The 14236-nt window shown below is 44.9% G+C and overlaps 1 protein-coding gene across 2 annotated transcripts in view; it reads left to right on the forward strand.

Annotated features, from left to right (window-relative positions):
- The first annotated feature begins 236 nt into the window (after positions 1-236).
- sh3d19 (SH3 domain containing 19) overlaps positions 237-14236 on the forward strand; it is a 144934-nt gene continuing 130934 nt past the window's right edge. The window contains exon 1 of one of the 2 annotated variants that reach the window (XM_033017641.1): positions 237-447. In XM_033017641.1, coding sequence (XP_032873532.1) covers positions 321-447 — 127 coding nt within the window. In that variant the 5' untranslated portion in view covers positions 237-320. The remainder of the gene's footprint in view (positions 448-14236) is intronic. The other variant, XM_033017651.1, reaches the window with a different exon arrangement.

Genomic DNA, 14236 nt, shown 5'->3' on the forward strand with positions numbered 1-14236 from the left:
GCCGGCTCCAAGCGCTACCGCCACCTTTTGTTTTAATTCAGCTGCCGAGTTTCCTGTCGGCACAGCCAGGAGTAGCTGGGGAGTTGGTGCAAGGTAGCGAGTGGTGTTGGGGAAGGTGGGGAGTGCGGGGCTGTAGCAGTAACTGTAGCAGCTGCGGGCAAGGCAGGGCAGAGCAGAGCCTGCTCTCTCCCCCATTCTGGTGCAGGTGACGGGCGGGGTTGTTGCCTCTGACCCTCCTCCCCTCTCCTCTCCTCTTGTGTCCGCAGCGCTGCCGTCTGCATCCCCCCTCCCCTCCCCTCCCTCAAGCTAATCCATTCCGTATGATGATGGCGGAAGCCTGGACCCAGGAGGAAGAGGAGGAGGAGGTACGAGGGGCGAGCGACAGGGACCCCGGCTCCAGGCTCCAGTCGGCAGCTGCCAGGCGGAGCGGCGCCTCCTCAACAGCAGGTAAAAGCCTCCCTCACCCCAACACAACACCCCCCCTCACCCCAACACAACACCCCCCGCACCCCACCACAATACACCCCACCACATACACTCCCCCTCACCCCAACACTCACCCCACTCCCCCCAACACAACACCCCCCCTCACCCCACTCCCCTCACCCCAACACAACACTCACTCCACCACAACACTCACTCCACCACAACACTCACTCCACCACAACACTCACCCCACTCCCACTCACCCCACCACAACACTCACCCCACTCCAGCACCCCACCACACTACAGCAGCTCCAGCCCCATGCACCCGGTAGTTTGCTCTGCTATAGGATCTTTGGTTTGCTCTCTGCTCGGCCGCCGTGAAGTCCAGTCCAGTCACTCCCCTCGGCGAGTGTTTCACCCCCCCCCCCCCCACACACACACACACTGGGCTGGGCTGGACTCGCCACTCATTCTCTCACTGCAAACCTCCCGGGGAGGGAGAGAGTGAGGGGGGTCGCGTACTATTATATTATATACTCGTTCTTTCTTCTGCCCCCGGTCTTTTTGCATTTTGTGTCGTTGTTTTAAGCGCAGTTGTTGAATAGGTTGTTGTCTTTAATGCTTGTGCCAATGCTGTGTATTTTATTTTCTGGCGGGTTCATTGCCCGGCGGCTTCCCCATTGCACACCGGGGAGTGTTCGTGGCGGGAGCAGCAAAGGTGGTCAACACTAAAGCCACCCCGGCATTATCTGTCTGAACCCGGGCTCCAGATTGTCTCCCCCTCGCTGTTGTGTCTGCCTGTCTGCTTGTGTTATAATCGTCAGACACCGTGTGTCCTACTACTGAATTGTGTGTAATGTCTGATCGGTGTAGACTGGGGTTTCTTTAATGGAGGTCTATTGTTAACACGGGGGAAATAGTCCTCCATTTAGTTCTTTTTTTACCGGTTTACTTCTGTGGGTGTTATCCAATCCCTTGACTAGATTGTGAGTTTGGCCACTAAATGACAGCGGACTATTTTAAACAGGGGGAGGGAAAAGGCTGTACTTGAGCAGAACTCAACTCCACTTGGATGGATTTGATCAGAGATTGGATTGTTGTCAACATTCTCAGTGTAGTGCAGAAGGGATTTGGACCTTAAGTAACCTGGATTAGTAGTGTTTGAGGGTAGACACAAAATGCTGGAGTAACTCAGCCGGACAGGCAGCATCTCTGGTTTCCTTCGATTTAAAATACCATCTGCATGTCTTTCTTTCACATTTAGTAGTGCTTGATTAGGATTTGAACCTTACTAACTTGGATTTTGAGATTCTAACTTGCCTTCATTGCTGCTCAGCATTTCCCCACACATTTATATATATTTTTTAAGCAGAAAATATTTCTAAGGATCAAAAGTAACTTGTGAAATTTAAACTGAAGGATAATCAATATTTTAAATATATACAGATATGTGACTTTATGAAGAAATATACACATAGATTTCAAACTATATTTTTAGACCCTTTAGAAGAAGCAATGAATATTAAGGCTGATTCACAAAAACTAATATCATACTTTTATAATAATATATTAAATAGAGAATTACCTTCAACAGAAGCACTAAGAGAAGATTGGGAACATGAGCTAATGATAAAGATCCCGAAAGATATTGGGAAAAGTATCTGAGGAACACACATAATTGTTCTATTAATGCAAGACATAATTTAATTCAATTCAAATTATTACATAGACTATATTATTCAAAAACGAGGTTGAATAAATTTTATCCAAACGTCTCTCCCAGATGCGATAAATGTTTGTTTCAAAACGCTAATATAACACATTCATTTGTAGGATGTACAAAGTTGAATAAATTTTGGAGCGATATATTTGATATATTTACAAAGCTTTTCAACTAAAGAATAGAACCTAAAACGGAATGGATTATATTTGGAATAATAGTAGAAGATATCAATTTAAATAAAGACCAAAATGTTTTTTTAAATTATGGGTTAATAATTGGAAAGAAATTGATACTTAAATTTTGGAAAAATACAACCATACCAACTGTTAAAATGTGGATTAGGAATATGATGGACATAGCACGCCTTGAAGAAATGAGACTCCGACTAATAGATAAATATGACCAATTCTTAAGGAGTTGGTCTACTTTCATCGACTTTTTGGAATCATGTGATGCAGCGTTACTGTAAAGATTGCTGATTTCAGTTCATGCCGCGGATAGATCTACATCTCCGATAAAGATTTGAAATTTCTCTTTTAAGGGGCCTTCTCTCCTATTTCTACTTTCTACTTTTTCTTTTTTTTATATACACACTTCACGTTTTTCTATTCTCTACCATCTATTTTTCCTCTTTTTCCCCTTTCTATTGTTTTCTTTTTCTTGTCTTGCTTACTTCCTTCTCAAAACATAAAACTAGAGGTTGTACATAGAATGGATTACGGTATGACATAGTTGGCACCTAAAATTAGGTTCCACTGTACTGTTTTGTACTGTATTAACTTCTAATAAAAAAAACAAAAAAACAAAAAAAAGTAATGTGAATCCTATTAACGATTTAGTCGAGGGAATTAGATGTGACATCTCCAAGTTTGTGGATGACGCAAAGCTGGGTGGCAGGGTGGCGATGAGGATGCTATGAGGCTGTAGGGTGACTTGGATAGGTTGGGTGAGTGGTCAGATGCATGGCAGATGCAGTATAATGTGGATAAATGTGAGGTTATCCACTTTGGTGGCAAGAACAGGAAGGCAGATTATTATCTGAATGGTGTCAGATTAGGAAAAGGGGAGGTGTAGCGATATCTGGGTGTGCTGGTACATCAGTCACTGAAAGTAAGCATGCAGGTACAGCAGGCAGTGAAGGAAGCCTTCATTGCGAGAGGATTTGAGTTTAGGAGCAAGGAGGTCCTACTGCAGTTGTACAAAGCCCTGGTGAGACCACACGTGGAGTATTGTGTCCAATTTTAGTCTCATAATTTGCGGAAGGACATTATTGTCATTGAGGGAGTGCAGCGTAAATTCACCAGGTTAATTCCCGGGACTGACATGATAAAAGAATGGGTCAACTGGGCTTGTATTCACTGGAATTTAGAACGATGAGAGGAGATCTTATCGAAACATAAAATTCTTAAAGGATTGGACAGGTTAGATGCAGGAAAAATGTTCCTGATGTTGGGGGAGTACAGAACCAGGGGTCACTGTTTAGAATACGGGGTAGGCCATTTAGGACTGAGATGCGAAAAAATGTCTTCACCCAGAGAGTTGTGAATCTGTGGAATTCTCTGCCACAGAAGGCAGTGGAGGCCAATTCACTGCATTTCTCGAGAGAGAGAGAGATTTAGCTTTTAGGGCTAAAGGAATTAAGGGATGTGGGGGGAAAAGCAGGAACGGGGTACTGATGTTAGATGATCAGCCATGATTATATTGAATGGCGGTGCTGGCTCGAAGGGCCGACTGGCCTACTCCTGCACCTATTTTTTTTTCTATGTTTCTATGAACCGCAGTAAAGTAGAGCTATGGTGCCCTTCTTCAGCATTTGATTTCGGTCTCCTTAAAGGCCATTCTCACGTTGCGAGTTGACACAAGAGGTAACCCGAGTTAAACCTCGTGGTAATAACGTACGATTAGCGTACGGCATTCGTGGACGCAACGTAGTGCATCGTGGAGCTAACGGCAGGTACTCGTGTAACTTGTCTACTCTTGCCAAAAATCAAACATGTTTGAAATTTTCCACGAGTCAATTTTACTCTTGTGGTTAAGAATTGAAACATTTTAATAACGCAGTGGCCCGTGCGTTAACCTTGGTGACTCTTGAGTCTACCGTGGGAAGTCCTGGGCACGGTGAACCCGGCTTCAATATCACCACGTGACCTGGGTCCATCGAGGGCGTTTCACCTCATTGCTGGAGAATCTTTTTAAGAGGAAGACTTGTAGAGATGGCTCCAAGAAAAGTCCAAAGAAAGGGAACAAAACATGCCAATAAGGCTTTTGTCATGCAGGAGGAGGAGGAGGAGAGGCAGGTAGAGAGGCAGCAGGAGATGCCACAGGAGAAGTCAACACTGCCTGTGGGCTCCTTGGAGCAGCGAAAAGGTGATCAAGGAAATCTGCAGATTGCCTCCCCGGTAGCTGTTGATGAAAAATCCTTACCAGACGCGAATGTAAAGGGAAGATAGCATAAAGTAAGAGGTCCCAAGTTAGTCTTCAGCTCATTAAAGAGCTCAGGTGAAATTCTGACAAAAAATTTTAAAGCAGATTTATCCTCTTCGCACAGCACATTAAGCAGCTTTTCATATTGTCCAAATAGAGATCTCCTTTGAAAGATGGGCTTCCCCCCGTGAGACTTCCTCTTAATTCTCCTTTTAATTAATCTCACCCTTCTGCCTTCATGCAAGCGTCCTCGCATCACACAAATGGCTGCTGCATACAGCACTTGAATAAAAAACACCATCATCCTGGACTCGAAAAGCCTTATTGCAGACATGTCTCCAAATGAGCCAATTCAACCATGGGAGGATTTTCTAGTGTGTGAAGAAAATACGTCACATCATATGTACCACGTGATGATTTTACAACATGTCAGTAGACAATGTTCGCTCAAGATTAACGGGACAGGAACTGGTTAACTCGGGAGACGAAAATGTCAGATCGCAGAAATGACAAGTAAACGGGAAACTGCCGTCTACCGTGGGAACTCGGTTAACCTCTTGATCTTTCACTTGGTATATCGTACCATGAGCCCTTAACTCGGGTTACCTCTTGTGTCAACTCGCAACGTGAGAATGGGCTATTACAGTTATTTAGGATTACAGATTTGGCGCTTTAGTGTACTAGGAAGTATATTAACTCATTGTCTAAAATGGGAAAACTTTGGCTGGGATAAACCTTACTTAATGGAAGCATGTTACACAGATGATTTATATTTCTCCTGACCTTTGTCTTTTGTGCCTTGATGTTTTTTTTCACCCTGTATCTTCTGATTGCCTTTGGATTATAATCAAGGATTTCAGTGATGCTTTTTCTAAATAGACATCCTTAAAGTGCAAACTTGGACTTATTTCCCTTTTACTGATACATGAATACTAATTTACTAGCCCGAATTTTGAAGCATCTCATGAATACTTTCATTAAATTAAGGTCTCCTGATCAGTGAAGCTCATAGTTAATATTTACTTCCAGATTATTAGTGGCACTTTTCCCACTAAAAGCCATTTCATAAATGGCTAATGCAAGTAACTTGTATTTGTGTCTCCCCATTTAAAAAAAAAAAACTCAAACCAGGACCAGTAGACTTTTATGCACCTTTCTGTTCTTGGTTTCTATATCTAGTTATAATCTGCTTAATCTAATGTAAGGAAGCGAAGCTGGTCTTATTCATGACTTCACATGTGTCTTCTTAGGCCCCCTTTGGTCATGGCTGACCATGGGTGTCTCCAGGGTGCTATTCCCTATATGGAGGACGCCTGTGCGTGACTTTGTTTAACGTGGGGAGACTGGTGCACAGACAGCCACCCCACGGTCCTTGACAGATCTGGATCAGGATCCAGTGGCATGGAGTCCAAGACGACCGGAGACCCTTTTCTGCTGCAGCCTTCATCCGCCTTCCCAGCCGTTGTAGTATAATGTGGATAAATGTGAGGTTATCCACTTTGGTGGCAAAAACAGGAAAGTAGACTATTATCTGAATGGTGGCCGATTAGGAAAAGGGGAGATGCAACGAGACCTGGGTGTCATGGTACACCAGTCATTGAAAGTAGGAATGCAGGTGCAGCAGGCAGTGAAGAAAGCAAATGGTATGTTAGCATTCATTGCAAAAGGATTTGAGTATAAGAGCAGGGAGGTTCTACTGCAGTTGTACAGGGTCTTGGTGAGACCACACCTGGAGTATTGCGTACAGTTTTGGTCTCCTAATCTGAGGAAAGACATTCTTGCCATAGAGGGAGTACAGAGAAGGTTCACCAGACTGATTCCTGGGATGGCAGGACTTTCATATGAGGAAAGACTGGATAGACTCGGCTTGTACTCGCTAGAATTTAGAAGATTGAGGTGGGATCTTATAGAAACTTACAAAATTCTTAAGGGGTTGGACAGGCTAGATGCAGGAAGATTATTCCCGATGTTGGGGAAGTCCAGAACTAGGGGTCACAGTTTAAGGATAAGAGGGGAGACTTTTAGGACCAAGATGAGGAAATCATTTTTTACACAGAGAGTGTTGAATCTGTGGAATTCTCTGCCACAGAATGTAGTTGAGGCCAGTTCATTGGCTATATTTAAGAGGGAGTTAGACGTGGCCCTTGTGGCTAAAGGGATCAGGGGGTATGGAGAGAAGGCAGGGATGGGATACTGAGTTGGATGATCAGCCATGATCATATCAAATGGCGGTGCAGGCTCGAAGGGCCGAATGGCCTACTCCTGCACCTATTGTCTATGTTTCTATGTTGTGACGCTCCACTAAGGTCAGCCATCATCCTCCACTGTTCCACCGTTGAGGTCTTGGTTGGATCGCTCTTTGTCAGAGACCTCCCCCTCGACCTTACTGCCGTGGGTGGCCCTACCAGGAGCATAGCTCCAGACGGCATCGCTCTCAGGATCTCAGGACCACACAAGCTTCTCCACCACGACAAGGTGACAATCAGACGGCATCGCTCTCAGGATCTCAGGACCACACAAGCTTCTCCACCACGACAAGGTGACAATCCACAGAGAAGGAAAGGTGTACACCTCTAACAAAACCTATAAAACATGGATGAAAATAAATTAAAAGATGTTAGATTCAGTAACTGTCCATAATGTCCAGGCAGCATTTAATGGCATATGACATCAAGGAGCGCTGGATAAATTGGAGTAAATGGGAATTGAGGAAAAGCCACTGTTTGGAATCATGTAGGACAAAGGAAGATGGTTTTAGTAGTGATCATCTCAGCTGTAGGACATCGCTGTAGAACTTGCTCAGATAGTGCTGAAGGCCCAACTATCCTTTGCTACTTCATCAATGACCTTTCTTCAATGTACAGGTCAGAGGTAGAGGTGTTTGCTGATTATTGCACATTCACATAAGCGCAAGGCAGTGTCAAGATCCATCAAGAGAAATTCCAGTTATTATCCCTTGATATTCCATGGCCTTGCCCATCACTGAATTCCCCCAGTCTTGGAGGTTACCATAGTCCAGAAACTGATTTGAAGTAGCCATATGCACAATGCACAAGAGCAGGTCAGTGGCTAGGAATCATGTGGAGAGTAACTTGCTTCCTAACTGCCCTTCTACAAGTCTCAAGTTGGATGCATGATGGAATACAGTCCACTTGACGAACTGCAGTTTAAAGAACACTCAAGAAGCTTTACACCATACAGGTCAGAGCACCCCACTTGATAGGCACCCCATCTGCAAGCATTCATTTACTCCACCAGCGATGCCCAGCCCCAGCAGTTTGTACCCCCTGCAGGATGCACAGAAGCAACTCATCATGGTTCCTCTCACATCCCCCCACAATGGTTCCCATTATGGGGGAAGGCACAAAGTCCAGTCCCATCCCCAATGTCCACCCATAGTCAGGCCTATTGAGGCCTCCACAGTTGCCTCTACGGAGGCCCGATGTTCCAGGCCGTCCTCGCCGGGTGATGATGTTCCGGCGTCGGGAGAGTCCTCTCAGCGGCTTGGGAACCCTGGAACGGCCGCCTCCCTACTCGAGACCGTGGCTTCCAGAGCCGACAAGGCCGCGCCGAAGGGAGCTCAACTGGCGATCTCGTCGCGAGATCCCAGGCTCCCGGTGTAAAGTTCAGCGCCGCCGCCCGCAGCTCCGCGATGTTTTAACGCCGGTCCCAGCTCACCGGAGTTCCAGCGCGGCGACCCAGGCAAGGCACCGCCCGCCCCGCAATGGCGCTCCAGCGCTGCACCGCCGTCCTCACACCTGCAGCTCCGCCGCCGCCGCCGATGCCCCGGGCGGTCCCCTCGCTCCTCGGACCCGCAGCTCCGCAGCTCTCCAATTCCTTGTGCCCAGTTACAACCCATGACTGCTTATTCAATCCTTGTATTCCTGACCTCTTCACAGGAACACAAACTGCCATCAGAGACATTCTCAAGATCATCAATAGTGGGTCTCACAATCCTCTCTATTCACATTTGTTTACTGGAGCCGAGAGGAACGAGAGAGGATCTCATTGAAATGTGGATAATTCTGATGGAGCTCAATATTTATTCTGGCTGGGTGCCTTAGAGCAAGAGATTAGATTACAGTGTGAGCAAATTGGGCGATACCTTTAGGGCTAAAATCAGGAGAAATGTTTTACTCTGTGAATTTACGCGGCAAGAGGCATTGAATCTCTGGAATTTTCTACCACTGAAGGCCCTTGAGCCAAGTCTCTGAATATGTTTAATAAAGGAGGATTTGGATTTATCGACCAAAACACATTGAGGGTCATGGGAAAGAGAGCATGAATATGATATTGTGATATAGGACCAGATATTGAGCTGCTCCAATTTTTTATGTTTCTATCCGTATTTCCGGATTTGCCCGGTTTCAGGTGGTTTGCAACAATTATTGCAGATGGAAACTGCTGCAGAAATGTGGCCATGGGTTCAGTTGCTTTCCTTCCCTTGCTCCTTTCAGCGAGAACATTTGAATCTGACTACAAGTATGCTCCAGACCGCGCCACAGTTTCTATTCTGCTTGACCATTTCTGAGCACACACACACAATCTTTCAGCTACTGACACATGGGAGAATAAATAAATCATCCTATGTATTCTGAATGTAGAGAATTGATCTTAAGTGATTCATTTCTCCAAAGAAATTGTGACAGAAAGCTCAAGGTCTTTAGTTTAATGATACAGCATGGAAACAGGTCCTTCGGCCCACTGATTCCAGGCCGACTATCGATCACACGCTCACACTAGTTCAACGTTAGCCCCTTTTCACATCCCTACACACACTAGGGGCAATCCACAGAAGCCAATTCACCTTCAACCCCGCACGTCTTTGGGACGTATGAGGCAACCAATGCATCTGGTGGGAACACACATGGTCAAGGGTAGAGCGTGCGAACTCCACACAGATGGTATCCTAGGTCAGGATCGAACCCAGGTTTCTGGCGCTGTGAGGCAGCAGCTCTACCAGTTGTTTCACTGTACCGCCAAATGGTCTTTTGTAGACATTTAGCGCACACAATGCACTCAGTATTTCTAATACCTTGAGTACAATTATTATGAAGAATTAGAAGTAGGATAATTCCTACAAAATGCCAGGTGCCACTGTTTATCATCTGGATATATAACAAATTAATTTGGCCCAAAAATCTATTTCCTACAGCTATCTTGAGTCCATTGTATTGACAAAAAGTACAGGCAGGAAAATTACTTCCTGTGTGTTCAGCAGAAACAAAATAGCATGCTCAGTTAAATTATAACCTGACACATTGAACCCTGTAGTATCATGGAAATGGCCAAGTTTAACTCCTTCATTATTTTTTGCTTCAGCACATGTGCAACAACTGTTTTTTTTTTTAAAAGAAAAAGTTAAACATTTCAAATGTATGTGACAATACGACATATTAATCTCAAAATAACTACTTCCATTTATATGGTAGCTTTCACCATAAATCTAGGGATATCTTTATAATTTAGTCCGAGTCCGCGCCCACCAGCGATCCCTGTACACTAACGCTATACTGAACACACTAGGGACAATTTTATAATTATACCAAGCCTATTAACCTACAAATCTGTACGTTGTTGGAGTGTGGGAGGAAACCGGAGATCCCGGAGAAAACCCACGCAGGTTATGGGGAGAAGGTACAAGCACCGTACAGACAACACCCGTTGTCAGGATTGAACCTGGGTCTCTGGCACTGTAAGGCAGCAACTCTACCGCTATGCCACCGTGCTGCCAAATCTTTGCTCTCAAACAAACTTCTTCTTTTGTGTGGCGTGCACAGCCTAAAGTTGTCGGACAACTTGTCCTATTTGATCTTCTGTGTGTGCACGTCAAGTTGACTGCATTAGTCGAAACAGGGCGGACCACGTGAAGGTTGCAATCTTCCACCCCGCTATCAAATAATGTGTATTGCTGAGTCACGAGGAGAAATTACATATCCTTGAACATATTGTTGTCTTTTAAGAATAGATCTGTATTTAAAAAAATACCTTGGTACTTTTAAGAGAATAATATAATCTGAATATGAGGAACAGCACCTCATATTCCGTCTGGGGACCTTGCGTCCGGATGGCATTAACATTGAATTCTCCCAATTTTGCTAGCCCTTGCTGTCTCCTCCCCTTCCTTAACCCTCTAGCTGTCTCCTCCCACCCTCCCATCCGCCCGCCCTCGGGCTCCTCCTCCTCCTCCCCTTTTCCTTCCTTCTCCCCCCCCCCATCAGTCTGAAGAAGGGTTTCGGCCCGAAACGTCGCCTAATTCCTTCGCTCCATAGATGCTGCTGCACCCGCTGAGTTTCTCCAGCAATTTTGTGTACCTTCGATATTCCAGCATCTGCAGTTCCTTCTTGAACAACAATATAATCTGTTTGATGGTTTTAAATTAATTCAGTTTTGTTGCCACATACCTAACTCGGTTATTCTGCTTGATATGTTGTTCTTTCAACTGCATTAATGATAATGTCGGGATGAGGTGAGTCACATCGGGTGGAAACAAGTTTGAGCCCTGGTCTCCCAGGACTTCCCTGTTGTAGACAGAGGGGGAAGTAATTCAATTTGTTCTGTGACCATGGGTCAGGAATGGAAAACTTGACCATGGCCACCCTTCATCATCACTTTCTATTAACTTTGTAAACCTGTGGATTTCCGTATCAGGTGAGGACAGGTTCTAGCTGTAGTGACACCTATGATTGAATAGCTGGTGCATCATTAATGACCAGGTGGGTGAGATACTAGATGATGGCCAAGCACTGTGATATCCCAACTCACTACAAGAGTGAAAGTGAAACACTATGTTTATAATGTTGCAGAACCCCTCCTTTATTAATTGTCTTGCTCTTTATGATCAACAATGTGAACTGATTGTACCTTCGTACTTGGTGACTCATTCACAACTATTACAAACTAAAGTTCCTTGAAGAAACAAGAAACTGCAGATGCTAGGCAACACAATAGGACACAAAGTGCTGGAATAACTTAACAGACCACGCAGCATCTTCTCCAGAGATGCTGCTAGACCTGCTGAGTTAATCTTGCACGTTGTCTCCTTTATTTTTTTGGAGTGAACGCTGATACTTAATTAGAATGCATTTATTGTTATGTATTGTGCAATATATGGTAGAATTTGGTAGCAAGGAAACACAAGAAACATAATGTGCAATAAGAACCCCCCCACCATTTTAATTAGCTTTTCTTTCTTCCCTGAAAGTCAAGTAGTAAATGCAAAAAATATTATTCTGTGAAATGCTGTCCCTCCAATTTGCATTTGACTTAACTCTGACAGCAGAGGAGGCCCAGGACAGAAAAGTCAGTATGGGAATGGGAGGAGGAGTTATGCCCCTGTCCCACATAGGAATCCTGAACGGAAACCTCTGGAGACTTTGCGCCTCACCCAAGGTCTCCGTGCGGTTCCCAGAGGTTCCCGGAGGTTTTTGTCCATCTCCCTACCTGCCTCCACTACCTGCAACCTCCGGCAACCACCTGCAACCTCCGGGAACTGCACAGAAACCTTGGGTGAGGCGCAAAGTCTCCAGAGGTTTCCGTTCAGGTTTCCTAAGTGGGACAGGGGCATTAGTGTTTAGGAACCAAGAGAGTGTGTAGGCATAGGCGGACTGATAAACCATTCCACATTTCCCTCAGCTTCGTCTGCTTTGATCTGTCATTCTCACACCTTACCCTTCCATATCTCTAGTTTCCCTCTCCCCTGACTCTCAGTTTCCTTCTCTCCAGAGATGCTGCCTGTCCCGCTGAGTTACTCCAGCATTTTGTGTCCATGTTCAGTGTAAACCAGAATCTGCAGTTCCTTCCTGCACTGATATGCAAACATATACTTTTCCTGTCTGTCACTCAAGTCTTAGTTCGGAGTTTTACACATTCGAGTTGCTGAACCAGTCCATGATGCAACCTGTTGCAATATAGAAATTGAAGTTTTTGACTGTCTCCATCACCGTCCCGTTGATGAAGACGGGTTTGTGGATGCTCGGCCTTCTTCTTTCAAAGTCAACATGATCCAGTCTGAAGAAGGGTTTCGGCCCGAAACGTCACCTATTTCCTTCGCTTCATAGATGCTGCTGCACCCGCTGAGTTTCTCCAGCATTTTTGTGTACCTATAATAATAATAATAATACATTTTATTTATGGGCGCCTTTCAAGAGTCAAGGACACCTTACAAAAATTGAGCATGTAGAGGAAAAACATGTAAGGGGAATGAAATAAATAGTAGAGACATGACTAGTACACAAAGTAAAGACAGAATTCAATACAAAACACAGTATGAGGCAATTAATGCACAGATGAAAAGGGACGGGGACGTGGGGCTAAGGATAGGCAGAGGTGAAGAGATGGGTCTTGAGGCGGGACTGGAAGATGGTGAGGGACACGGAATTGCGGATCAGTTGGGGGAGGGAGTTCCAGAGCCTGGGAGCTGCCCTGGAGAAGGCTCTGTCCCCAAAACTGCGGAGGTTGGACTTGTGGATGGAGAGGAGACCGGCTGATGTGGATCTGAGGGACCGTGAGGGTTGGTAGGGGGAGATGAGGTCAGTGAGATATGGGGGGGCCAGATGGTGGAGGGCTTTGTAGGTGAGGACCAGGATTTTGTAGGTGATCCGGTGGGAGATGGGAAGCCAGTGAAGTTGTTTGAGGACTGGAGTGATGCGATGCCAGGATTTGGTGTGGGTGATGAGTCGGGCGGCTGCGTTCTGGACCTATGATCCAGTGGCACTGAAGGAATGGCGATAATCTTCCTCACATTCTTGGGTTTCTTGGAAGAAAGGATGTTTCACTCTGTACTGTTGCCCTTGTTCTTCCAGGTTGTAGAATTCACAGGTTTCAGAGGTGTTGTGGAAATCCTTGATAAGTTGTTGAGCTTTGTTTGTAGATGGTGCAGCTTACAGCCATAGAGACCCAGTGTTGCCAGGATTGGATGGGATGCCAACCAAAAGGGCCAGTTCAGCTTGGAAGCTGATTGTGTGAATTGGTTGTAGGTATTTCATTCATCCAGACGTTGAATGTCACACAGAGAGTTGTTTTATTTTTTTATTTTTTTATTTTATTAGACGTTAATACAATACAAAACAATACAGTGGTACCTAATTTTAGGTGCCAACTATATCATCATGTAATACATTCTATGTACAACCTCTAGTTTTATGTTTTTGAAAAGGAAGTAAGAAAGACAGGAAAAAAAAATAGAGAGAAGAAAAAGAGGAAAAATAGATAATAGAAAATAGAAAAACGTGAAGTGTGTATATAAGAAAAGAAAGAGTAGAAAGTAGAAATAGGAGAGAAAGACCCTTAAAAAAGAAATTTTCAAATCTTTATTCGGAGATGTAAATCTATCCACGACCTAACCTGAGAGTGGTGAGTCTGTGGAATTCTCTGCCTCAGAGGGCAGTGGAGGCCGGTTCCCTGGATGCTTTCAAGAGAGAGCTAGATAGGGCTCTTAAAAATAGCGGAGTCAGGGGATATGGGGAGAAGGCAGGAATGGGGTGCTGATTGGGGATGATCAGCCATGATCACATTGAATGGCGGTGCTGGCTCGAAGGGCCGGGTGGCCTACTCCTGCACCTATTGTCTATTTTCCCATGTTTGTGTCTTTTTTATTTATGGGGGGGAAACATGCTAGTTATATTATGCAGAATACACAGTTTCTTACCATCTCTCGATG

This window comes from Amblyraja radiata, chromosome 1 (assembly GCF_010909765.2).
Source record: "Amblyraja radiata isolate CabotCenter1 chromosome 1, sAmbRad1.1.pri, whole genome shotgun sequence".
Taxonomy (NCBI): Eukaryota; Metazoa; Chordata; class Chondrichthyes; order Rajiformes; family Rajidae; genus Amblyraja; species Amblyraja radiata.